This window comes from Aythya fuligula, chromosome Z, assembly GCF_009819795.1.
Source record: "Aythya fuligula isolate bAytFul2 chromosome Z, bAytFul2.pri, whole genome shotgun sequence".
Lineage (NCBI taxonomy): Eukaryota > Metazoa > Chordata > Aves > Anseriformes > Anatidae > Aythya > Aythya fuligula.
This window is the reverse complement of record NC_045593.1, coordinates 47,848,870-47,875,996: the sequence shown is the minus strand read 5'-3', so window position 1 is coordinate 47,875,996 and position 27,127 is coordinate 47,848,870. Positions and strand designations below refer to the sequence as shown.

The following is a 27,127-nucleotide window of genomic DNA, read 5'->3' as shown; positions in this document are numbered from 1 at the left end:
TAACAGAGCCAAATGCCAGGCCTTGCACCTGGGACACCACCACCAAAGTGCCCAGTATAGATCTGTGAGATCTGTGTGGCTGGGGAGAAGCCTTGCCAAAAGGGACCTGGGGTCCTGGGGACAACCAGCTGAACAAGAGTTGGTGGTGGGATGCCGCAGCAATGAAGGCAAATTCAATCCTGCGCTGCAGCTGTAGGGGATGCTACAAATGGAGATCATCCCAGTCTGCTCAGCACTTCTCAGGCTGCACTTGGAGCACTGTGTCCAGTTCTGGTTCCCATACTTCAAAAAGGCCAACTGGAGAGGGTTCAAAGGATGGCCATGAAAATGATCAAAGGGCTGGAGAGCCTGCCCCATGAGGAGAGACTGAAGGAGGTAGGTCTTGTCACCCTGGGGAAGAGAGTCATAGAATGGTTTGGATTGGAAAGGACCTTGAAGACCATTTAATTCCAAACCCCTGCCGTGGTCAGGGACACCTTCCATTAGAGCAGGCTGCTCAAAGTGGTAAGTGTCCCTGCCAATGAAGAAGAGAAAGCTTGGGGGAACAATATCCCAGTACTTAAAGGGTGGCTACAAATAGTACGGAGGCTCTCTCTTCACAAGAAGCCACGTGGAGTGTACAAGGGGCAGTGGTACAAGCTGCACCAGGAGAGGATTTGTCTTGATAAAATAAATTCTACACACTGAGAACAATCAGTCACTAGAACAACCTCCCCAGGGCTGTGGTAGAAACCCCATCACTGGAGGTTTACTAGCTCAACAACACATCATCAGTAGGGTAAAACTAACCTGTCTCACGACGGTCTAATCCCAGCTCACGTTCTCTATTAGTGAGTGAACAATCCAGGTCTTAAAGACCTCAGGTCTTAAAGACCTGAGATGACATAGTGCTAGCTAATCTCATGTAAACTGTCTTTTCCCACCAAAGGTGTGACTGGTTGGTATGTTGAAGTCCCCTTTCAACCTGTGTTATTTTGTGATTCTATGTTTGTTCTGGAAAAAGCTAAAATGGTTAAATAATGATGCAGGAAAGCATACTAGTAAATGTTTGCATTTTATCGCGGACCTTGAAACTGTTGAAATTCTTGGGGAAATAGAATAAATAGCAGTGAAGGTAAATGTAGAAAGGGAGTGTGCTTTATAGTTTAGCGTGAATGTCAAAGTTCGAATGATTCAAACAGGAAAGCATGTGGAACGACAGAGAATACTGCTTGCCAACTCTTGCCCTTCCTGGATGTAGAACAACCTACTAACGTAGTCTCCTGAGATACCTTACTTTCTGGTGGTGAAGAGTTATTGGGAGAAGGGGGAGAGGAGAGTGGAGGAAAGTTCCTGTAATTGTCAGTTCAGAAGTTCAACCTGAATTTGGTTGTTATCTTCCTGAGAGGTAACAAGAAAATTCAGTTTGGAAAAGGACTTCAGGTCCACAGGCCAACTTCTTTCTTGTGGCAGTTGCTGTGAGGCCAGAGTGTAGGTTGCCTAGGGCTCTTCCAGGTGTGTATTGAAACCATCTGATGACAGAGAATGCAGAAGTCAAGTATGGCTCAGTGGGCAATGGGTTCTGATGCTTAACTGCCCCGAGAGGGGAAAAAGTATGCTGTATTCATTGAACCAACTCTTTTTCTTAATCCAGCTAGCAGGGTATTGTGTCCATCATCCTTGTACAAATTTGAAAAGCTTGAAAAAGAGCTCTGGAAGATTTGAGCACTTGAGGAGTTAGAAGTGGTTTTATTCTGGAATAAATTATATACAAGAAGTAAAATCGTGAACAGTGTTTGAAAATCCATGCTGAAGTGCCTTTGCAGCCATTCAAGCAATGTTCGTTGTTTAATTACTGTTTAGAATTAATAGAGAAATATTTACGTTAAAATAGTGTGAATAAATAAATGCTACAAACCCTACCTGTGCTCCTGAAGATCTGGAGCTGGCTATAAGAATTCATATTGTGGACTATTTCATGGTGAGCTGTACTAGCTATCCTTCAAAACGACTAAGATGAAGTATTCTTACTGGTGCTGTACTGGTGCTGTGTTGCTTTTTTTCCCTACTTCCCATGACCAGATCCTCACCATCTGGATTTATGATTTTGGTATCTTCTCGTGGCTTTATTTGTGTTCAACAGCTGTAGTTTGCTTTTTTTTTTTTTTTTTTTAAAAAAAAAAAAAAAAGAAAAAAAAAGGAAAAAAAAAGATTGTTTCCTAATAGTTCTCCCTCTTGGCTTCAAATTAATGTTCTGGATTCTTCTGCCACTAATAGAGGCAGGAGAAATGAAATGTTTTTCAAAATTTGTTATAAGCTAAAGAATTATAGGAAAAAGCAAAGTGTAAAATCAGAAATAGTAGATATTTTGTCAGAAATTCTGGCACTCCTGATTTTTGTAATAATTTTTAATATAACTTTAACAAATTTTTATAGTTAAAAGCATTTGAGATTATGTAATATTTTGCTCATTATTGATTATGAAGTGCAATAGCTTGACCGGCAGCTGCATTTCAAAACAATGATAGTGTTCATACATAGCTTCTCAGCCCACACACTGGGCTGTCATATGAAAATTTGTGTGGGGAGAAAATAGTCTCTTAACAGATTTTAAGACTTGCTTGGGGGCACTTAATTTGTATCATTAGAACTTTAACATTTGGCAGAAAGGGGGTGAGAGGAGTTGGTGGTGGTAGTAACAAAAACAATTTGTAGATAGACCATGCACTATTTCTGAAACTATTTACATCTTTTTATATGCAAAGAATTCAGTATGTTATCTCTGCATCTCCTAGTTCAAGAATCCTAAAGGTCTTTGTACTTCCAAGTTTACAACCACTTTTTGTGTGTCTATGTCTCAAGTTCTTTCTTTATGTAAAATGCATGCAGTTGCATCCTGTTACAAAATATTTGCCGGTATAGAAATCAACCACACCTATTGCTTTAGCAGTAGTTTCATCCTGAAATGAAGAGTGAAGTGTTTTTAGGGAGCTTTTTGTTTCTGAAACCAATAAAGAGTTTGTGGGTTTTTTTCTTTATTTTTTTTTTCTTTTTTTCTCTCCAGTGGTCCAGGTTTATCAATCAAACTCTTCTGTTGTAAATAACTTGATGCGTGCTTATTAACCAAAAGCTTTTTAATGAGAATTTTTAGGACCTTCAGAAAAGAAGGGCATCAGAATTGGTATCTACGTTGGTCCATTTGACACTGTCGGTGAATTTTCCTGTTTGCATGATCAATTGCAGTTAGCTGCAGTCATTTGGACTAGTGTTTTTGAATTAGTCTAGACATTCAGGGTTTTGTAAAGAAAACTTAAAATCATAAATTACAGTCTGTGTGGGATTATTCTGGGTTGTGCCTGCGTGCACGAAAGGAGGGGTCTGGGGTGCCTGCGAGCACAGTGGGAGGGGTCCTGGGTTCCTGGGTGGGACGCTTTGACACTATATAAGATAATGTCACGCAGTAATAAATTGGCTTACGGCACAGAACACTGGTCGTTGTGTCCGTTTGTCCCGGGGCTTCCGGTTGGGTTATCCTACAGTCTATGTGGCTCACAGATTGCTAACAGTATATCTGATTTGGAATGCTTGACTTCATTTTGGCAGGGCATGTTCCTTTCAGGATTTAAATTCTACTTTTCCAGGCTATGTCTTGAATCCAAAAGGCTATGGATTTATTTATTTTTTTTAATAGTTCAGTGCAACAAACTGTAAGCTGCATGGTGCTGCCAAAAGTGATTTGCCTATTATTTTAATATCCAAGAAATAATCCTTTAGTATCACTAGAGTAAAAATACATTTTCACAAAAGTTTTTAAAAGATTTCTGAGGGGAAAAAAAGGCATCTTTTTTGGATATGTATGTAAATCATCTTTTGGTCAACCATGTAAATCTCAGATCAAAATTGTGTGTAATAAAAGCATTCTCATTAGTAAAACAAATAAACAAAACCTGTATTGAAAGTATTGGAACAGTTGTATTGGACCAGTTTGCTGAATGCAAACCACAGCTTTTTGGTGCAATGTCACATTTAGTGTTGTAGCAGGGAGATGGAGTAAAATAAAGTCAAGGGAATGGCTGGGGAGTCTCTTACCTAATCTAGAAGAAAAGTGCTTGTCTTTTCCAGAGGAAAGTGCTGTTGAAAGGGTTCTTCAGACTTCAGTGTGATCTGTTTTAAACAAGCCCTATTCTTACTGATATTCTTACTGATTCTTGGCCAAACAAAACAAAACAAAACAAACAAAAAACCACACAAATTAAGCATATTCTTAAAATTATTATCCTATTAGTTTATATAGAAGTACTTGCAGGCTTCTTACATGAGATTTTTTTGTCTTAATCCCTTGAAATCTTTGCAATTTGGAAATTGAAAACTGTGGAAATCTACAGAGAAATGTTAATAATGCTTGAAAATTATAAGCTTCCTGCGTATAATCTTTCTAATAGGAAATAATATGATCATATCATAGACAAAAGACAATGCTTTTCTTCAAAACTTCAAGCTATGAAACATGCTGTAGTGTAGAAATATGCTTTGAATCTTACCAGGTAGAAAGAATACTATCTGTTTTACTTTTTGACAACAGAGCTTGATAAAATCTGATAGATTTAAAAATTATTAGAGATACAAACAATTAGACTGTCCTGGCAATAGGGGTTTCTTCAGTAATTTTAGTATTAGATAAGAGCACTGTACTGCTCTGTTCTAAGAAATACCAGTCCCAAGGGAGTTTTGTGGCTTTGGATTGGCTGGAAGCACTGAAAAACAATCGATTACAGGACACGTGTTAGGGTAAAAAGAAAAAGTAATTTTAGAACCCAGAAACTTAGTGAACAGTTATTATGGCAAGGGACATAGAAATGAAAGACAGGAACAATTCTTGATAATTTTGCTTCACCCAAGGGTTCTGTCCAGTTTGTCCAAAGAAAAAGCTTCTGGATTCTTGCGTGGGGATCCAGTCCTGGGGTCTTCACAGTTTCCTGTTAAAACAGCCATGGCAGGTGCTCGTGATGGTTAAGCCCAGGGCTATGTATTAACCAGCTCCTGGATGTCTAGTCTGCAGGCACTCCAAAGAATGAAATTAATCAATCATTTGTCATCAGAAAGTAGTTTTATAGACTACAAGAGCTATCTGTTCTTTGACAGTTTCAAGTGCAAAAACAGGTGCTCTTCTGGTTATGCATGTTGTCATACTTTAGGTCTAACAGCGATGCAATCTTTGTAAACCTTCTTTGCTTGCTGCTTGTGTAGATATCGGGGGAGTTAGTTTGTTGCACTATTGTAGAAGGGTTGGGAATATTGGTGTAGAGGAACGAGTCCTAAAGGCACAGTGGAAGTGAAAGCGGCTCAAGACAATGTCAGAATGGGAAAATAATTTTCTTTTGTCAGCAACAGTTTGAGGGAGCAAACTTTTTGAACTTCCTTGGACATCGTTAGTCATTTCATAATAATTTTTCTCCACCCTTCTTCAGCTTACTGTTGTTCCCAAGGGTTTGGTAGTAGGTCATCCTGAATGCTAGTTATACTCAAAATACATTTGCAAGATATCTTTGAACATGTAATGAGCTGGATGCGTACAAACTCTGTATTTTTTTTTATTTTTCTAGCAACAAGGTATTGGTCGGCCAAGTGTATACCATGCTGTGGTGGTCATCTTTCTAGAATTCTTTGCCTGGGGCCTCTTGACAACTCCAATGTTAACAGTAAGTATCACTGATCAGCTTCTTGGAAGTAATAACAAAAGTTCATTTGTTAATTCCTAGGGGTCATGGTTTTAATTTGTTTTACACTTCCAGCTTACCTTGTTAACTGAATTTCAGGAGTCTGAACATTCTTCACCATAGAACAGTGTTATACTACAGTTGAGATGCAGCAAGATTAAAAGATAGTCAAAATATATTACTACAATACAGTACTACACTCTTTGTGTAAATCTGTGTAATTCTAGGTACTACTAAGTAGCTTTTGTTTTCCTTTTGGAGTAACTCAGTGGACTGACGAAAGGCTCTCTGTGGAGATTTTGGCTTTTTTAATGACTTCATAGTTCAATTGATCTGCCAGTCACAACAATTGTATAAACTATACATCTCATAGTTATCTTTGTTTTCTACTGAGGTTGGTTGTTTTACCAGTAAGTAACTTGGAGTAAAATGTAAAGGCTTTTATATAATAAGTAGATTTAAAAACATACTCAATCTGTTCTGAAATGCAGCTGAATAGGTAAATTTTCTAGATTGAATGGATAATTTGAGTGTTTTACCAAAGCAGTAACAGGATATGAAGCCTTTTATCTGAAGATGTGGATCTTATTTATTCATTGAAAACGGGCCTGCCTAAGAGAAACAGAAGTCTCTTAGTCAATTTTTTTTTTTATCAGATAATAACAGAGAACAATTTGAATACATGACCATGAGGGTTTTGTTGGATTTGAAGACCTTGTTATTAACTGTTTTCTACTTCCCCAATCTCCAAATTGACTGTATCACTTTTAAAAGGAAATAATGCACTGATTTTTAAAAAATATAATTTATTAATAAAAATGTTCATATAAACAGATTTTCATAAAGCAGGTGTCCCACTAAATCAGGTGTCCCACTAAATTGCTGTCCTGTCTTGCCAGCATGAAAATATGGAGAAATTTAGTAGGTGGTCCTTTTTTTTTTTTTTTTTTTTTTTTTTTTTTCCCCATTGCTTTTTAACCAAAAGTACTCAACTTCAAGTTGCTCTAGTGCGGCACTTCTTGTTTAAAGGGGTAATGTACAAATAGTAACTTTTTCTCTGTGTTCAAAAACACAGTTCTGTATTCTTACTGATCTTTTTATTTTTAATCAGCATATCACTCACTGATAGGCTGCCATTTGATTTAAACCATTTTGAATCTCACTTGATACTCTATGCACGTATGATACAGAGGAGTGTAACTTACCTCAGCTTGCTGATCAGTAGTACTGTTGAATAGTACTGGAGGCCGTGTAGAACCTTCTTGATCCAACTTTTGAATGGGCAGCTTGCTGGTTTTGCTCAGGCAGGTTTGTCTGGAATGAAGAAAAGGGCAGAAATGGAAATATCTGGCCTGGTGATCAAATCTAGTGATCACTCTTATTTTTTTATTTTTTATTTTTTTTTGACTTGGAGAATCAGGATGCAACCTCATTCTCACTGTGTAGTCAGATTAAAATGACGTCTTATACTTTATTATATTAAATTGCTGCACTTTAGCTGAGATTACTTAAATTTAGTAAAAGTGCTTTAGATTGCATTTCACTTTGATATCTGTTTTTTCAGTGAAGCTGTACTGTTTGTTACATGATACTATACTTAAACAGTTCAGATCTTTTGTTGTTTATAAAACACGTGAAGAATATTCTGCTCACAGAATGCCCAAAGCTTATGTGCAGTACTCTTGTATTTGGACTTGTAGTCTTACGTTAGTAAATCACCATAATCACATTAATCTCTTAATGCCATACACTATCCTTAGTATAATCTTTTATTTTGTATATTGGTATTAGTAGCAGTAGAACTTGAGTTAGGAACTCCTCCCTTCAAGTTTGTAGGTTTATATTTTTCTTTTCTATAAAATAACATAACTTAATTTCAAAAGCTAGAAGCAATAACACCAGTGGTTACACCCTAGCAAAAATACTGGGAAGTACTTTACAGAAAAGTAGATTTGATTCAGTGAGTTTCCTGGCTTTTTCTCTTTCCCTCTTCCACTCTATCCTTTTCTTCTTTCTTTTTTTTTTTTTTTTTTTTTTCTCTCTTGTGGCCTTCCCTTCCTCCTCCCCCCAGTTTTTTTTTTTGTTTGTTTGTTTTAAAGAAGACATCTGCTTTCTAGAGTGGCTTTCTAGATCTCTACCTTGAACCATGACTGTTTTTTCTCCATTCACATCAACAGGAAAACAGGTTAAAAAATCTGTTTTGAATACCTAAACAGAAGATGATACCAGAAAGAAAAAGGGGTATTAAAATAGAATTATCTGACCACTGTTTAATGTGGGAACAGCTGCCTTTGTTAAATCTGTGAAACCAATGGTTGAGAAAGTCGGTTATCCTTGAAAAATTGTGTTGGTGTTTTTCAGTGACACTAAAGTACTGTGGTTTTTTTCAGGCTAGTGATTTTCTTGATATACACGTAAATAAATGTAGTTATTGATGCTTTGGCCTATAAATTAAAAAAAAATCATTTATAGATAAAAACAGCAAATGAATTTGAAATGTACATGTGTGTATGCACTATGGTTTTTGCAGTAACTTTTCAAATTCACACAGTAGCACATGTGAGGGTTTTTAACTCTTCCATAGTTATGGCAAATCTGTTTAGTATAGATTAATGTGCTTGCCCTTGAATTGAAGCTGCTGTTAATGCACCTCAAATTAATTCACAACCATAGTTAAAGAATGCATAAGGCACTCAGATCTATTGCTAGTATGCATCTATTTGTTCATTGTGTTTCTAGCTGTATGACTATTCAGTATCTATATTTTGTGCTCATGACAATAAGTTGGGATCTGCGCTTTCTTCCTTTCTTTTTTTTTTTCTGTCACGAAATCACTCTCAGGGCTGTGGTAATTACTTTACATGGACTGGGTAATATGCGTAATTGCAGGGGGACAGGGAGAGGTGGAGTCAAAGGGTACATGCAATTTGGAAACAATATTCACAATTGCCCAAGAAGGCACTATATAAATAGCTCTGTTTTACTTGAAAGAATGTGTCAGAGTTCATTTTTACTTCTAATTAGTAACGATGATAGAAATAAATTTTTGAAGAAGTTATCTGTCAGAATTCTATGGGTGCCACATGGAGATGTTTTTTCTCATGTCAACCCCTTTTCTGAGCAGAGTTCCCCAAATCAAAACATTTATGCTGTCCTATACAGTCTACTTCAAGAGAAAAAATTATGCCAGTGTATTCTTGGAAAACCTTGTCAATATTTTCCTATGAAGATAGGTAGGAGTATAGCTCTGGGGTAAGATACATTTTTAACAAGTCTCACTGTAGCTGTTCTGTTTTACAAATCCAGATTAAACCTTGAAGCAATTTTCTCCTTTCTCTCATAATTCAAATACTTTTGTTTGTTTGTTTGTTTGATTTTTCTCCTTTAGGTTTTACACGAAACATTTACCCATCATACGTTTTTAATGAATGGTCTTGTTCAAGGTGTTAAGGTAGGATTGTTTAAAAACTCATTTAAATATTTATGTTCCTCTATTGTAATGAGTCTTCCCTGCGTTCTACATAAGAACATCTTGCACAGTGAGGATATAATTATTTCTTAAACAGATTTTCCATTGTTGTAGTTGTTTTCTTATCTTGATTCAAGATTTACAGCTAAATGTTAATATCTTGAAACAAGTAGAATACATCTCGAAGTTTAGATGCCTTATTTGAATGTACCAGTTGTAGTATTGTAATCTTGTTAAGGATCCTTCTAAGAATGCAGTTAGGATTTTAATGTCTGCTTCTTAATGTTAGGTGACATATAGCATAAGGTCAATGTAGCTCCAATGATGACATTGAGATTTAAAAATAATGAAGTACTTAAACCACTGAGATTTTGTTTAAGATGTGGTATAAAAGCTATTTTTTTGTTTTGTTTCTCTTAACCTCCTCCTCCCGACCCCCCTCCCAAGCTTGTCTTTCTTGAGTTAAATTTTGAGTGCTCTGTGATGGTCAAAAGATACAGGATAGCTCATAGCTTATGTCTGAGACCATTGCATTCCAGTGGTGGTTGTGCTAGATTGTTGTCACAAAAAAAAGTTTGTAAAAATTTCTCTGGCATAACTAAAACTTGAAAGACTCTTTGCTAATCATCTTAAAAAGAGACTTCAAAGCACTTATCATTAAGATGATTTATGATAGATAAAAACTATTTAGCTTTGTGTTCTGTAACAAATTGTAACAGCATGATATCTTTAGGAATAACTTGCTATCTCACGTGGTGAATGGCTGAAAACCATGCATTATGAATGTAGGGATGTTTCAAACTGAAAAAAATAACTTTGTTTTAACTTTATTAAAGTTACTTCTTAGCAAAGCAAAGTTCTTGTTAGTCCTAATGTTTTCTTTCAACTCTTACATTGTACAAAGTGCAATGTAATGAGGAACATCATTTAAAAGCAGCAAGCTGAAGATTCCTATTACAGAGCATATCAGCAGAAAAGTGCATAAATCTCATGGTGTAAATGTATGTATTGCTGTAACAGGTATAATAAATTGGAAGATAGACTAGAGTGAACTTGGACTGCAGTGTCTGATAATTTTCTTCAAAATGTTTGTGAAACATTAAAAGTGTTCTGGATGTTAGTTGGCAAAACATATTTGCATTTTACCAAAATCTGCAGGGAGCAAAAACATTAATTTTAACTGAACAAGACATCTAAATTTCCTGGGTTTTGATGGTCTGGCTTTGTAACTTTTGTAGCAATTTACTTACTGAAATTATTGGAATCTGAGAAGTTTATGAGGACTGGGCATAATGCTTTCTTAAAACAGTAGCCTGCGTGCACATGTTGAAATGGAACATCATTAGTTAAACTCTGGAATTTAAATATAAAGTTAATTGGAATAGTCTTTCAGAGTAACGAGGTGTTTACAAAACCATGTATTTAATAATGTTTGTGTTTATGGCAGAGTTGGATCGATCAATTAGGAGGAAGGTGTCACTTCTGGGGGTTTTGCAGAGTCAAATACATAAATAGCTTTGCTTACTATAATTCTTCTATGTTATACAAAACAGATCTGAGGCCTCGATTCTAAGATTTTATGAAATGTTTTGTTGTCCAAATGTGGTAACTCTTGATTAATGCAATAGAGAAAATGGGGTTACATACAAGTATTTTCTATATTCATTTTGCTTATTGTCTGATCTCCAGTTGCATGTAGTAGATATTCAAGATTTTAAAACTCCCAGTATTTGATCCTTAGTTTTTTCCATGACAACTCGTATTTGTAATCTGTCGTATATCACTGAACCATCATTATGGTGTTCCATTGTCTCAGGTTGTCAGCCTTGCTTAAATGAGCCTCATAGTTGTTTCAAAGTACCAATATCCCATGCACAATAAATTGTATGAAGCATAAGCATCCCTCCATTTTCACAGCTCAGTTTGGTTTGTTTCAGAGAACAGTTAAATTACCTGGAGGTCTCCCTTAGGATGTTCATGTCCAAGTTAGAGGGAATTTTGTGTTCTAGCACTAAGAAGTCTTGTGATAGAAGCTAAGAAGGTCCCCTTTGTGAAACTTGACTGTAGGTTTTGGATATTTTAAGAAGCTTTTACAATCTGTGTTACCACTATATTGAATATATATATATCTATATATATATATCAAATTGAACATGAGAAATGTTATGCCTCTTTTTTTCCCCAGTCCATTTAAGTTCAGTGAATTTGAAACATAAAACATCTAAATCACAGAAAAGTAGACCGCAGAAGAAATTGTATACAATTTCAATTGCCTTTTTGTATTTAATTTCAAATCATATTGCCAATTAGGCTGATTTTTTTTATATTTTGGTTAAAGTGAAATGCAAATGTAATCATCAATTATTTTTCTTCTATTACAGGGTTTTTTGTCCTTTCTCAGTGCTCCACTAATAGGTGCTCTATCAGATGCATGGGGAAGAAAGTCTTTTCTTCTTCTTACTGTTTTCTTCACCTGTGCCCCAATTCCATTAATGCGAATAAGTCCGTGGTAAGTGATACGTACAGTAAGAGGGATATTTTAGTATAGTAGAAATTCAATCACAGGAGTAGTTTGGGAAAGTGGGATGAGGACAGTAAGGCAAGAGTGAAGCCAGTTTTCTTTGAAGACACAATTACATTGTTGTGGAGCTGTTTTTGTTTAAAGGGTGCTAAAACTGTGGATCTTAAACGTAGAACTTATGGAAAGTGTTTTAGGTTACTGTATTTGCATAAGTAAAATATTTGAAACAGTTTGATAACCTTAATTCATTTTTAAATTTAACTGTATTTAATCCCCTGAAGGATGCACAAGATGCTGTAATAAACATTTCTAAAGCTAAGGGAAACTTACACTTTTCTGTGGTCAGTAAATTCTAATTGCCACAAACCAGATCCCTTAACTTTGGTTAGGAAACTTGGAAGTTGTAACCAAGGGGAAAAGACTTGGTTTCAGTTTAATTTATACTTCTTGTGAAATTTAGTTCAGTGAAAGGACTTTGAAAGCAAAACTGAACAAAGCTATGTACAAAGCTTTACATATGGTAGTGTGTTCTTTAACTGATTGAAAAACTGAGTTCTAAAATAATTCATTTTTCGTAATTTAAGCATTCTTCAATTTTGAGAATGTGGAAATGTGTAGGTATCATGACTGGAAAAGGCTGTTTCTTTTATTTGCTGTAAAGTAAATATTAGGATATCAAAAATTAAAATACTGTTTTCCAATATTTAAGTCAAACTTCACAGTCCTATTTTTATTCATCTCCTGTAAAGCTCTAAGTAGTTAGTTTTGGATGATTGCTTTTCATAAACAAGATACAATCTCACTTGAAGAGAAAAGCTAAAGCTTAAACTTTCTAATTGTTGTTTTTAAATCATTAGGTGGTACTTCGCTATGATTTCGGTATCTGGAATCTTTTCTGTTACCTTTTCTGTAATATTTGCCTATGTAGCTGATGTAACACAAGAACATGAAAGAATTACAGCCTATGGACGGGTAAGATACACTAAAATTGGGGAAAAAAAAAGGTCATATTATAACCTTTGTATTGAGTTTGTGTTTTGGTGCAGTGTCTTTAAGTAATAAAGTTAATAGAGAAAGGAATGAACCGTGTACCAAGACATATTGTTAGAATGTGGGAAATCTAATTTAGACTTTTTTTACTGCTTCACAGGATGCTTTGTGCTCAGAATTTAACACATTTATTTGCATGTAGGGTTTGTGGAACAAAATATCTTTTAGGTTTTGCAGACAGGATAAGAAATACTGATGCCAGTGCAAGTCATTTAATGCTGGTTTTAAAATATCTCTCCCCCACTTGTACTTGTATGTGATTTCTTTGTAATATAGAAGGGCGTTTTTTACAGTCAAAATAGTGTGGGAGGGTGAAAATTCATAATGCAGACTATTTAGTAACTTACTGATAGACTTTTTTAATTCGCAAGGTAAGAGGAATATAGTTATCTTTGTACACACTAGCCTTTCCAGAAATAATATAATTCCTGGTTAGTTTGCTCTTCTGAATATATGTATTTAGGCTTTGTTCAGCTTGTGGTCCAGTATGTGGATATCCTTAGCCTTTTAACTTCATTTATCCCTTCATCCTATGTGCATCTGTTTTCACCATACAGATACTAATACATTGATTCTTGGCAGTACTGTACATTGGCAGTATTGTACATTGTACAATAAGGTTTCCCTTTATTTTTGTCCTTAAAAAGGTTCAATTTTGAGAAGATAAATGATTTAGTTCTTTTGAACTGGTGTATATTTTTTGTAGAAGAACACAAAACAAGATTAAAAGTTCTGGAATTCATTATCACCTGTTTTTTTTCCTATCTGTAAGGGGACATAAGTGTATTTGAAGCATCCATTTGCCTGCCTGTAAAGAGAAAGAAAATCTGAAATTTTATAACGTATTAGACTGAAGTGCAATTGTTTCCATGAGGAAACACCTCCTTGTAGTCATTTTGTTACAGCTTTTTCTTAGGACTTTTTTTTAGCTAGGCATAAAGCTAAAGTAGCTTCTGGTGTTAACTATTCTACAGAATAGACATGCAGTGTGTTTTTGGTTTGGAGGCTGGAAAACAGTGGTAAATAAAAAATCTAGCTTTTTAATACACTTTTCTGGTGATCTTAGTAGTGAAATTTGACTACAGTGCTTGTGGTTTTTTTTATTGTGTTCCACTGTATATGAATGTAGAAAGATTTGTTAATAGCTGCGTGTCTTTACAATGTAATTTGAAGCAATACAGCTGTTGAATTTATTGTTAGAACTAATGATAGTTTGCTGTGCTGTCCAGTGGTACAGTTGTACCTACATACTTTTAACAAAAGCACTACATGCTTTTTTTTACAATCTCTTTCACCAAGATTGGTGAGGCTCAAGTTGAGTTAGACAGGCATTAAACATGCTGACAACTTTTAAGTGAAAGCTCATCAAATTCCTCATATTAGAAAATAAAATCCATTTATTCAAACTCAAAGTAAGAGCTCCCTTCCTTTGCTTCAGTCAAAGTTGGACTTTGAATGCATATGTTTTGTATGGTGGGCTGTGGAGGAGGATGGAGAAGTTTTATTAGGGCCTATATTCACTGTCATAGTAATCTTTGACTTAAAATTTGACTTTTTTTTTTTTTTTTTTTCTTAGAACTGTACTCTGGGGTGAGGGATATTGGTTCAAATTTGGGTATTATTCTGCAGTGGCAGAATAACTACTTAAACAAGTTTGTAAACTGTTCTTGTGCGTAGGTATCTGCCACCTTTGCAGCAAGTTTGGTAACTAGTCCTGCCATCGGAGCATACCTCTCTGCCAGCTATGGAGATAACCTTGTTGTAATAGTGGCCACACTGGTGGCTGTTATAGACATCTGTTTCATCCTGCTAGTTGTACCAGAATCCCTGCCAGAAAAAATGAGACCTGCTTCATGGGGAGCTGCAATATCATGGGAACAAGCAGACCCTTTTGCAGTAAGATGCACTTCAATAAATAATTTAATGAATTATGTTTTGTAAGCTTTAGGAATCTTTAATCTTACTGTTAACTTGACTGTTAGTCATGTATAGTCTCAACATGGTAGTCTCTGTTCTCTGCTTGTGCACAAAAAGATCTAGCTACATTAAAAAAACAACATCAACCAAATAAACTAAACTTTGTGGATTAAATGCTTCTTGAATTGAAAATGTTTGACATGAACTTCAAAGGGAAATGTGTTACCTCTCTTACCAGCTCACTCTTTTCTATGGCAAGAGAAATGCTAAACTCTTACGCAGCTACATATCACAAAATCTGATACTGTAAGATTTTTTCATATTCATTTTATGCTTTGTGCTTTATTTAGGTTTGTTTTTTTGTTTGTTTAGTGCTTGTTTTTGCAATATCTCCTCACCATTGATTTGCAGTGTTGGTTATATTATAATTTTTTAGTGTAGAATAAACTTATAAAGATTTTTTTTTTCATATAGCCATATACCGAAGGGTTAAAACATATAATACAGTCTTTCTACTGACTTGTTCATCTATTCACACTTACTGAGCTGATATTGTGTGTCACCTTGATATCTAAGTGAGGAGAGAACAATCTTAATGAAATTATCTTGCTGGGAACTTGTGAATGTTGAAAAATGAGTGATGTGCTTGAAATAATGCAGTTAAAGAATAGTTTTTCTACAATGTATTTGTTACTTAATATAAATCATATGCATAACAGGTGTAAGAAATGTAGAAGGAAAAATATTCTCATAATTTGGCAAGAGAAACAGTTGTAATGAGGTTGTAATATTTGCTAGCATCTTTCAGAACAGATTATTATGGAGATGAATCATTGAATCATATAGGTTGGAAAAGACCTCTTAGATCATTTAGCCCAACCTTTAACCTAGCACTGCCAAGCCCACCATTAAACTGTCATGAAGCACTACAAGTTCTTTGAAGACCTCCAGGGATGGTGATTCAACTACTTCCCTGGGCAGCCTGTTCCAATACTTCACAACCCTTTGAGTGAAGAAATTTTTCCTAATATCCAGCCCTGGATATCCTATAAAGCTCCCCTGGCACTACTTAAGGTCGCTTCCTCTTGTTTTTGTCACTTAGTGCTTGGGAGAAGAGAACAATAGATGCATAGATGCAATGCATTTCCGTAAGTGTTATATCATGTTTTCAGTGAGTACTTGCAATTTGACATGGAACTGTAGCTTCGAAAATCAGATAGGAAATTTTGGAATAAAACTCTGGTGCAAAGCACCTTATATAAGAGGGGGCAATTTCAAGCTCAAACTTCAGCTTAATTATTTCCTTGTATGATTTTTGGACTAGTATATGTGAACAAAAATAGATTGCAAAATGTGAATGTGACATCTGCTTTCGTTAGTCTTTCATTACACTTCATGTTCTAATACTTGTTTTATTTGCTTTTTCTTCCAGTCTCTGAGGAAGGTTAGAAAAGATTCTGCTGTTCTCCCGATCTGCATTACAGTGTTTCTCTCCTATCTGCCTGAGGCTGGCCAGTATTCTAGTTTTTTTCTGTATTTGCGACAGGTAAATGTTAGTCACTTCACATCTTACTAAGTATGTTTAAATAGGAATTGCATAAGACCTATTTCTTGTTGAAGGCTTTCCTTAGGAAACTGATTTTTGTCAAAATACATCTTAAAGGAGTAAAGGTGGAATACTTTGCTAAATCAAGAATTGAATGATACTGGAAGCTTGACTTCTGATGCGTAGTCCCAGCCATAGTTTAAGCATGTGTTAATAAAGTAAAGCAGACCTTTGTTCCCACTGAATGTAGCATTTTGCATGTCTCGAGGTGGGGTCCTGCCTGTTGAAGAACTATTGTGTCTGTGGGAGGTCATAGAGAACTTCTTTCTATAGATGTATGACTTTCTGACTTTCTCTGACTCCTTTTTCTAAGGCCCCTTTTTTTTTTTTTTTCTTGTTTGCATTTCTTTGCAAGCAGTTATTCTTTAAAATGAACGCTTCCTGTATGAATTCACGTTACAAGCAGGGATCAATATTTTCTTCTGAGAAGTTACTTTTTTACTACTGATATTTCTGGATTGTTTGGCATTTCTTTTATGCATTTTCTGCTTCTCTTTAGATTATTGGTTTTGGATCTGCTAGCATTGCAGCATTTATAGCAGTGGTAGGCATCCTGTCAATAATAGCTCAGGTAAGCTTTATTGTTTTTAGTGTTTTGTTGAGTAGTACAAAACGTGATGCTGGGGAACACTCTTCTGACTATTAAGTTTGTCTATATACTTAAATACTCTAGAACATCAATATATTTTACAGTCAGTAAAGGTTACATTCATGTAGATTGTGTAAATATCTCTGTAAATACCCTTTCTTCAGAAATACTGGAAATGAAACTAAAAGTGAATCAGCAAATTTACTGAAATGCTGGCTTGAAATGATCAAAATGATGCAAGAAATTGCATTAACAATAGTTAATGCAAGACCTTCTGAAAGGAAAATAAGGTATTTGTTTTAAGCAAGTCATCCTACTTGTACCTGTTCAGTTGGCTCATGCTATGCAACTCATACAAGAACATGCGTGTATTGACATGTGTGCATGGTTATTTAGGCTCAATGTGGAGGTTGAGGAATTTTGAGACTTTGGTATATTTCTTTCTATCTCTTAACTGGCAACAGTGAGCTGTTTTTTGGAGGTCTTTTATACCTTATAGTAAGCAAAGTGTTTCAGTGAGATATTTTGTCTCTTTCCTTTATCCATGTAAATCTTGTTGCCAATGGTGTATTTCCTCATTTGTGTGTCTTTATGGCTATAGTTTGCCTTCCTGTTGTGACAACAGAGGGGAATGGCACATGTAATATGGTGTAACCTTGTTACCATCCTTTGCAGAGTGGAACTCTTATTTTGCTGTAAACAACACATTCCTTGGTGTTTACTGGTTCCACTGATGTCAGTTGTCCTTGATTATCAGTACAAGTCATTATTTTAACCCTTGCTGTGTTTTGATGCTTTTATGTGCACTCACATTTGCTAATCATACTTTATTCAGACCAGCATTTTTACTAAAACTTTACTAATACTTTAGTATACTTTAGTATTTTGCTAAAAATGGCTGCCATTTGGCTTCATAATTTTCAATATTAGAAGGAGGAAATTCCACTGTTCTTTTTTTTTTTTTTTTTTTTTTTAACTCTTTCAAGAATGCAGGTTATTGAAATAAGCTTTGCTTCATAAATACTGATTTGAAATGGAATGCTGGTTGTCCTAAGAAAGAACTAATAACATAGCCATGGAACTATCATATTCTTGTTATTTAACTTTCAAAGTATTTGCATCTAAGAATGGGGACACATAAGAAAACTAGTGTCAGTAAGATGTGTATGAAAGAGGAAGCATGCTGTGCTCTGTAATCCTTCTGGTTCCTGTTTTGTGGCTTTTTACTGATGCATTGCTGAATTTCTCATGTTAAAGAAAAGTGCACTTTTAACTGAGTGAGGCTGTCCATATGGATTTTGCCATTCTGAGAACTGTCATCCTCTTGCCATGGGTCTATTGCTGTTGTATATGAACTTGGCTCTCCTTCACCCTTAGCAGTAATGCCTCTTCAAACATGAAAAACAGTGGTCCACTTTTAGAATTAGTTTCTATGTGCAAATAGAAAAGAAGTGGTGTAAAGAGTAAGCAGAATATGAAATTAAATGTAGTAAAAGGGCTTGGCCAAATTTTAGTGCATGTAGTGAACTCAGAAGATCAACAGGATTTACATATTAGTTTTGACTGTAAAGCCAGGTAGTAATTCACCTAAAGTTCACTTAAAGACTTTTTTTTTTTTTTTTTTTTTTTTTTTTCCCTCAGCCAACAGTCTTTTATTCTTGAGAATTTGTTGATCTTGGTAAATTCATCCTGTATCTTAACTTGGCACCAGTATTTTTCTGTGGAACTCTCTAGCCTGTAAGGAAACAGTATTTTAGGAGTAGAAACAGAAGCCTGTTTATAGTAACATTTCAGTGTCTGTTTCTATGTATGTAGACAAGGCAAAACATACACTTCCGGATGTTCTGAAGTAGAAACACAGTAATAGTTAAGAAGAGTAGTATCAACTTTTGATATTAAGGTAGTCTGCATTTTAGACTTGCATAAATGGAAAGTACGTGCACGAATAGTATGAACTCAGCAGCTGGAAGGTCATTTTAGCGATCAGACTTTTTTTAAACTTCTGGATGAATAATTTCTCTTGCAGACCGTGTTTCTCAGTATCTTGATGAGGTCAATAGGGAACAAAAATACGGTTCTCCTGGGTCTTGCCTTTCAAATTCTTCAGTTGGCTTGGTATGGTTTTGGATCTCAGTCTTGGTAAGTGTGTGTTTTCATATGTGCATCTCTGATACAGAACTAAGAGTATCTCTCCAAGAAATCCTTGTAGTTAATTCTGTTGTAACGGATATTTAAATGTTTTCTGAATTAAACATGATTATTTGCGTTGCACTGCCAAAGTTCAGTTTGTATTTTGCATGTATAGTAATGATAGAGTTTTCCATGTGTGTACTGTACATTGGAGAGTAACAGCCCTTTTGAGAAATTAATCTTTGTAATCTTTTACCATGAGTTTTATGTCCACAAATGGGTGAAACTTCTTAAACTCACAAACTAATAAGTAGTATGTTCTTTCCACTAATTTCTATAGATTCATTTTGTCAAACAGTTTCTGGGCCTCTACCTTTTTCTACTCTTTTGTTCTTCTGCTGTAACTGTTTATGGTCACAGAAACTATCTAGAGCTGCTTTTATTAGAGAAACTGTTTGTAAGTAATGCGAATTGAAATGATGAGCTGCAACAGCTCTTTCCTTAGGAAGTTTGTCCTGCTAATAGAGCCATGAAATGTATCAGAGCACTTCCTAGAGAGTTATTATGCGAGTGGTGTATACTGTGTAATAACAGTAGGTAGCTAAACACCACCATGGTGCTATTTCATTTCTCCTCTCCTGTAGAATAAGGGAAAAATGCAGTGAAGAAGCTCCTGGGTGAGATAAAGAGAGGGAGATCACTTACCAGTTAGTATCATGGGCAAAATGTACTCAGCACAGGGAAGATTAATGTAATTTATTGTCAGTAACAGATTAGAACATTGCAAACTAAAAACACATTTTCCCCATCTTTTCCTCCCACCCCTCCCCACCCCCGAAACCATGCACCTTCTTCTATTTCCTCCCCACTAAGCAGCACAGGGGAATGGGCACTGCAGTCAGTCTATAATACTTTGTCTCTGCCACTCATGCTCTTCCCCAGCTCCAGCATGGGGTCCCTCCCAAGAGATGCAGTCCTGGCTAGGAATCAGTTCTTGCATGGGCTGTCTATGGGCTTCAGCTTCTGACAGGTCAGATTTACTCTGTTGTGGCCTTCTCTGTGGAGATTGGCTCCAATGTGGCACCCATATATTGCAGGGGTACAGCCTGCTCTACCATGGGCCTTGCCACAGAGGAACTTCTGCTCTGGAGCCTGGAGAACATCCTGTCATCCTGCAAGGAGACCTGGGGGGGGTCTGCAGGGCAGTTTCTCTCCCATTTTCTCACTCCTTTTTCACAGCTGCTGCAACATAACTGTTTTTTTCTTTTTCTTTTTCTTTTTTTTTTTTTTCCCTTTCTTAAATATGCTGTCATAGAGACACAACCAGGTTTGGTTATGGGCTCAGCTTTGGGCAGCAGCAGGAGCCTTTTGGAGCTGGCTGGCTCTTACCTAATGTGGCTCAGCTCTTAGTCTCTTCTCACAAGGCCACATGTGCAGCCCCTCTGCTACCAAAACCTTGCTGTTTAAACCCAATGCCACAAGTTACACTGTTTCACTGGAAAACTCAATGAAAATCTTTGTACAGCCTTTGGAGACAAGAAGGCAGTAGAGCGTTTCATTTGTACTCCCTTTATCTCCATTGTAATAGCTAGCATAGATTTAAATGCACTTTTATTTCTACAAGCTCAGAGTAATTTATGGGAGGGGAACAAGCAGAAGGCCCTGACCGGATAATTACTACTCTTTAGGTATTATAATAAGAGCATTTTTGAAAATGCATTAAGCCTTAAACGTGCATGCACTTGTGGCCCTTCTTGCAGCGTGGATGTAGCAGGGAGGGAAGAAAAGTGACAGGGAAGTAATTACATGGGTATTCTCACTTTTAATTCAGATTGTGTACTTAACACAGGATGATGTGGGCAGCCGGAGCTGTAGCAGCCATGTCAAGCATTACATTCCCAGCAATTAGTGCTCTGGTTTCACGAAATGCAGAGTCAGATCAACAAGGTGAGCACTGAATGAATTTGTTTGAGTATTTTGAATGATGTTCCTGTTCAGAAAGCAGAATATTCACCTAGGTGTACTTTTTAAATATGTTGGTGAGTAATGAGTTTTGCTGGTAGCAGCTGTAGAAGACTACAAACCCATGTAGAGAGGAAGCAGGTGCATGCATTTATCAAATTTGCAGAGCAAAATACATAGTTTGTGTCTAACCAGTTAGTTCTCTTCTAGCTTCCTCTAAAATTACCGCAAAAGCAACAACAAAAAATAACTTCCATGTTTTTCCCTTCTTTTTTTTTCTAAAGTAACCTTCAGATAGTGATAGTACTAATGAATACTCAGATAGTGATACTAGTCAGTACTTCAGATAGTGAATACTAATTTAATAGTACTATGTTTTTAACAGAAACTAAAAACATATATTAAAACCAAATTAGAATAAACCTATGCAAGAAAATGCTCTATTCTGCGTGGAAGAGTTTGCCTTTTATTCTATAACACTCAGATTTTCACAGAATAGAAAAGGGCACTTAATTAAATAATCTGAGAAAACAGAAGCATGAGGAAGGTATGATACGTGACTGTGATTGACGGGAATAAAAATCAGAAAGAATCCTCTTAAGTGAATTGAATAATGCTGCCACATAGTAATTGAATTTAGTGTTCTCTTTTAAATAATTCCGTACATATAAATCATAAGTCTTGCTTTAACACTGTACAACTTAAAATTAGATAAGGGCAGTTAATACAGGAAGCACTAAGGAGGTACTGTGCTACGAGGTAGATTTCTACGATTTGAAGGGCGTGTAAGGCAGTATTTTATGTGTCTTTTTGATCATTCTGCCCCCTCCTCTGCTCTAATTTTTGTTTCTAACAAAGACATTTAAAAGGTTTAGAAGACCAGTTTTCTACTGAAGTTGTGAAATGAATAGTTTAATTAAAAGATGTTGATCTTTCATTTTACATTGAAGAAACTACTGCTAATAGCTTGATCATATAATTCTGTCCAGAGTGAAGTTTTGCCACCTAGTGGCAACAAAGATTTTTCAACTTGTCAACCTATGATGAAAGAACTTAACTTTCTTTTTGGCCTATTTGCTTTCCTGTGGTTCTGCAAGTTACTGCCGCAAGGAGAGCATTATGCAGACAGCTAACATCATAAAAATACTGCCATGTAGCATATTAGTCTTTAGTACTGTCAAAATACTGCACCTTTTACGCTGTCATCTCTATCACTTTTTGAACTTGGAACAAAAATATAACCATAGAAGTTTGATTAATGAAGCTTTCTAATCAGCATTTCAAAATACTTCAGGCTAAAATTGCAAGCAATATAGCATCATGAATTTATTGTAGTACTGTTGAATTTACCACCACAAGTAATTTCAGTACCACACCTGGTACTGAAATCCTGGTTTTCGACTGAAGAAGGGAAGCTATTTATTACAGTTTGTGCATATTTTGATAATAACGTTCCTTAATATGTAGATAAATTACTTTAAATTTCACTTGAAAATAAACTGGGCAAGTACCATACTTAACCTTTGCCAACTTCATTGGATGAGGGTAGAATAACTGCAGTGCAGAAAATTAGACTTACACATAAATTGAGAACTCAAATGGATTCCAGTGGAATTCAGGTATAATAACATACATGTAGCTATGGTCGTACAGATTATACTTTAATCCAGAAAATTATTTTCAAAGTATTTAAGAAGTTAGCATGTAGAAATAATTGTAGGATGTGCTATTTTGAAACAGCCATAAGAATACACTTCGAGCTGTTTGCTTTAAGTATTACATTCTTGATTGTACAAACAACAACAAAAATATATTTTTTTTCTTCATTAGGTGTTGTCCAAGGAATAATAACTGGAATAAGAGGTCTGTGCAATGGCCTGGGACCAGCACTGTATGGCTTTATTTTCTTTCTCTTTCATGTGGAGCTCAATGAATTATCACCGGATCAGACTTCTGAAAAAAACACAATGGTAGATCCCAGGGAAGAAGTAAGTTTAAAATTATGTGAAGTTTGCAGTATAAAATTTTGTGAGGTAAAAGTCTGCCACGTGTCAATTGTTTTGTGCATGTTTCTGGTTTTCTGATCAGTGTGCAGATCAGGTGAGGAGTTGTAGATGCACAAAAGTCATATTGCAGAGCACATATGAACTGGTTTGCATACAGTTTATAGTCAGTGTAAATGTCTCTTAGTATCTCTAGTCTTAATGGTATCGTTCTTAAGACAGAAGTCAGTGTACTTTAAACTTCATTAATTCTTTGTTGTGCTTATTTCCCTGCAGAGAGCAGTCATTCCTGGTCCACCATTCCTGGTAGGAGCATGTATTGTTCTTCTAGCTTTTCTAGTCGCCGTATTTATTCCTGAACACAGCAAAGCCAGCAGCAACAGAAAACACAGCAACAGCATCAGCAGTGCTCTGAGCAACAACCTAGACCGAAGTAGTGAAGAGGACATTGAACCATTGCTGCAAGATAGCAGTGTATGAAGGCTGACTTCTGAGGAGACTATGGAACAAATTAATGCACTGAATTGTAGATTGGCAAGCTTGGTAGGATGTGTGTGGACCTCCAAAAGGAATGTAGCCATGTGGAAGGGAAGACCACATTATTATGGTACTTCGGGTTGATACCACACTTGCCAGAGGGCTTGTTTAGTTTATGAGGTCACAGCTATGTGTGATTGTATTCAATGTGACTGCAAGTGCTATGTCAAATCCTTATATTGGGCAAAAATGTGAATATTTTTCAAAGATTGAATGTTTAGTTCCCAAAGTCATATGCAAAATGATCAGACTTGAGGCAGAACAGTTTCTGCCATCACTGCCGAGGTTGTTTTGCATTTTTTTTGCCTTTTGTCTGCACGTATGGCCCATCTAGTCCTTATTGTATGAGAGGGACTGATCTATATATTTCTGATTTCTGAAATACTGTCTATCAGAAAAGGTCTTTATTTCTCAAAGACATTCTCAAACATTTTTTAGTAACAAGAAATCCAGTAGTTACCAGAATGCACTGATAAAACTGAGATGACTTCTGAGGGTGCATGATCACATGTGGCAGTCGCTACCCATAAATTAAGGTCATATTGAAGTCTTAAACCCACTCTCCAGAGAAATCAGTTCTGCACAGTTGAAGCAAATCCAGGTGGCATCTGAAAGCACTGGTTGCATTAATGTTTTGCCAATTTTAAAATAAATAAATAGAATATTGCTTATAAAATGAGCAGCATCAGAAGTGTGTACACTCCTGACTTCAGAAGCAGGAAAAGCAGTGGGTGTGAGAGTAGTTTACAACAATAAGTATGTATATTTATTGCATTTTGTCACTTTATCTGCCATATGAAATAATCTTTCCTATTAATTCTTTTCACCCCTGCCTTAACTGCTATTTAGTGTTTAGTTATTAATCATATTTAGCCTTTATATCACTGTCTTACCTGCTGAATCTTATGGATATATTCATATCAAATTTTCCTTTTTAAAAGAAGCTTTAAAGGAGTTATGGCTACAAATATACTAATTTTTAGAGACATTTTATGAAAAATATACAGATTTATATATGTATTTTGCTGCAGTGTAAATGGACCATTAAACCCAACTTTATTGAAATACTCCTATGAATGTTTTATATGTATGCAATATATGTAGATATTTGTAAGGAGTTCTAATTTTTCCAGATGGGTGCTGTGTAAATCATGTATTATAAATGTAATGATGATACTGACAGATATACAGTTTTTTAAAAGGATTGTGTATTGACTGAACAAATTTTAAAAATATATATTTTGAAACTTGTTCCATGTTAAGCAATGATATCAAACCTTTTGTACTATATGGTTTGGTTTTTAAGTTAATAAGCTTCCTAATGCATAATAAATCTTGGGCTTTCTAGATTTTGTCTGTGTATGTACTTCTGGTTTCACTATTGTGTCTTCCTTGCTTCAGAATGGACATGGTTTGATCCCAGTGTTGTGGCACTGAATCTGTCATCAAGCGTGGTGCAATGCATGATTTGCTCAAAAGTCCACATGGTGTCCACTGGGGTAGAGAAGTGGGAAGAGTGGAAAGGAAGTAAGCTTAGAAATAAAAAGTAAAAAAGGCACTTCTGATCTGAATAGTACTACAGACTTCAGATGTTTTTTCTGATGAGGCTTAGGTATTTTTTGTTTTGAATTATTTGGAATTCAAGCCTAAGCTTTTATGCTGGGTATTTCAGTTTTGCTGCATACCAGACTGCAGTCTAGTAAGTTTTGCTGTGCTCCAGTGTAGAATGTCTTAAACCTGACAAGTGACTGAACAGATAATATGGTATGTTAATATTAAAAGTGGTTGTCAAATTTATTACTAATATTATTCCAGGAATGGATCACCTTTGAATTTTTAAAGAACAACTTATTGTTAATATAGAACAGCTTTAGATAGATTGACTGGCTAATGCAAATGCATTTTCCACATGCTGTGGTTTTTTAGAACAGTCGTCTTGACTTTTGATTATGTATCTATATCAGTCAACATTTTTTTTTTTTTTTTTCTGAGTATGCACACTTACAGCATATATTTGTTTAACATTACATTACAAATGTTTTATAAACCTAGGGAAAAGAATTTTCAGGACATTTAAAAAAAAATAAATCTTTTTTTTTTAAAACAAGAAAATTCTTGTTACTTCTTAATTTCTTTCATAATAACAAACTATTATACCTGGTACTGCTGTGCTAATATACATCCTAAAACCTAAAAATGGAAATGAAAGAAGGATGAGATACAGATGAAACAAACAATTTAAAAGTGTTTTAATAGTTCAAAAACCTCTTTGGTCTCACTAGAGACCGTTACTCACTGGTGAGTAATGTGACAGAATATGGTTCATAAATTTTGAAAATCTTGTTTTAATGTTGATTTTCAGTACTTGGTTTTAATGGCTGTCATTGCTGAAAAAGATACCTCAAAAAAGTATGTAGAAACAAATGGAAAAATTGCATTTCTGGGTGCTCTTACTACATCAATACTGTTTTTTAAATCCCATCTACCAATTATGTCGATTTTTTTAGTTAAAATTCTGCTAGTAAGTTTGTCTTTCCAGGTGTCAGTCATTTGTTCTTGCAAGCTAACGAAGGTGTTGGATTTGTGTTTTTAACAAACGGGTTCAAAGCCCAATTCAGTTTCTTCATTTGGAAGATTTTTAACCAGGTTAGAAAAATTCTTTCAAAGTTAAATTGTACAGATATGAGAGTTTTTATAGTTGGTACTTGCACAGGTTTTGGCAGCAAAGTCAAGTGATGCTCTAAGCATTTCCAAATGTTTTCTAAAAGCTCTTGCAATAAAACTGTTTTATTTTATTAAAAAAAAAAAAAAAGTATTTATTGCTAAAACTTAATCTTGAAGGAACAGGGTTTTTTTGTTTGTATGGTCTGTTTATGTTTTAAAGTATCTGCTAGGTACCATAGTCCTAACAAGCATTTGCCATCACTGAAAAGGTCAGCAAATTTGGAATGCTTGCTTGTCGTCTTGTGAAGATGCGTACTCATCCTTCAGTTTGGCAGCTGTTTCAAGTACTGTGCCTCTCTTGCTCTGAAGTATTATAACTATTCTAGTATTTAAAGGCTTTGTTTTTATAAAATTAACAACATTGACGACATCTGGTAGCAATTTGTGCGGTTCCAGTTCAGACTATTTGCTGCAGTTTCTTGCCTTTCTTGCCTGTGAATGATGTAGAGAAGGGATTTCACTGTAAACTTTTTTTTTTTTTTTTTTTTTTTTTTTTTTCCCCTCTATAAAATGAAGCTGTTTAGAATGCATCTTCTCCAGTACATCTTCCCTTTACTGGCTCACTAGCAAGCAGTAGTTCATGCATTGCATCATTTAAGCAATCCAGCAAATACCATAAGCTGAGACCTGTTCTTTCATAGCAAACCTTTCATACTGCATGATTTGTTCTAATACGTATTTCTTTAAATTCTCAGCAGTATTTTCTGTGTATTTTCCAACAGTATTTTCTGAAAAGGGATGTGTTTTATTTTGTCCCATATTGTTTTATGGGCAATATTTCAGCCATTTTAACCCAAGCATGAAGAACAAATGATGTTCCTAGTGGTATGTGGCTTTTTGTATTCTACATTGGAAGCCTCTTCTGAAGTATCATAAATTAATCATTATGTTTAATGAACTTTTTAAAGTACTGAACTGAATAT

At 35.4% G+C, this 27,127-nt stretch overlaps 1 protein-coding gene across 1 annotated transcript in view; it reads left to right on the top strand.

Moving 5' to 3' along the window:
• Positions 1–24,721, top strand: part of LOC116501118 (hippocampus abundant transcript-like protein 1) — a 31,085-nt gene extending 6,364 nt beyond the window's left edge. Inside the window, exons 2-12 of the mRNA XM_032206530.1 lie at positions 5,583–5,678; positions 9,085–9,147; positions 11,547–11,674; positions 12,544–12,658; positions 14,414–14,632; positions 16,086–16,199; positions 16,759–16,830; positions 18,875–18,987; positions 20,828–20,925; positions 22,771–22,928; positions 23,220–24,721. Coding sequence (XP_032062421.1) covers positions 5,583–5,678; positions 9,085–9,147; positions 11,547–11,674; positions 12,544–12,658; positions 14,414–14,632; positions 16,086–16,199; positions 16,759–16,830; positions 18,875–18,987; positions 20,828–20,925; positions 22,771–22,928; positions 23,220–23,423 — 1,380 coding nt within the window. The 3' untranslated portion in view covers positions 23,424–24,721. The remainder of the gene's footprint in view (positions 1–5,582; positions 5,679–9,084; positions 9,148–11,546; positions 11,675–12,543; positions 12,659–14,413; positions 14,633–16,085; positions 16,200–16,758; positions 16,831–18,874; positions 18,988–20,827; positions 20,926–22,770; positions 22,929–23,219) is intronic.
• Positions 24,722–27,127: the final 2,406 nt, after the last annotated feature.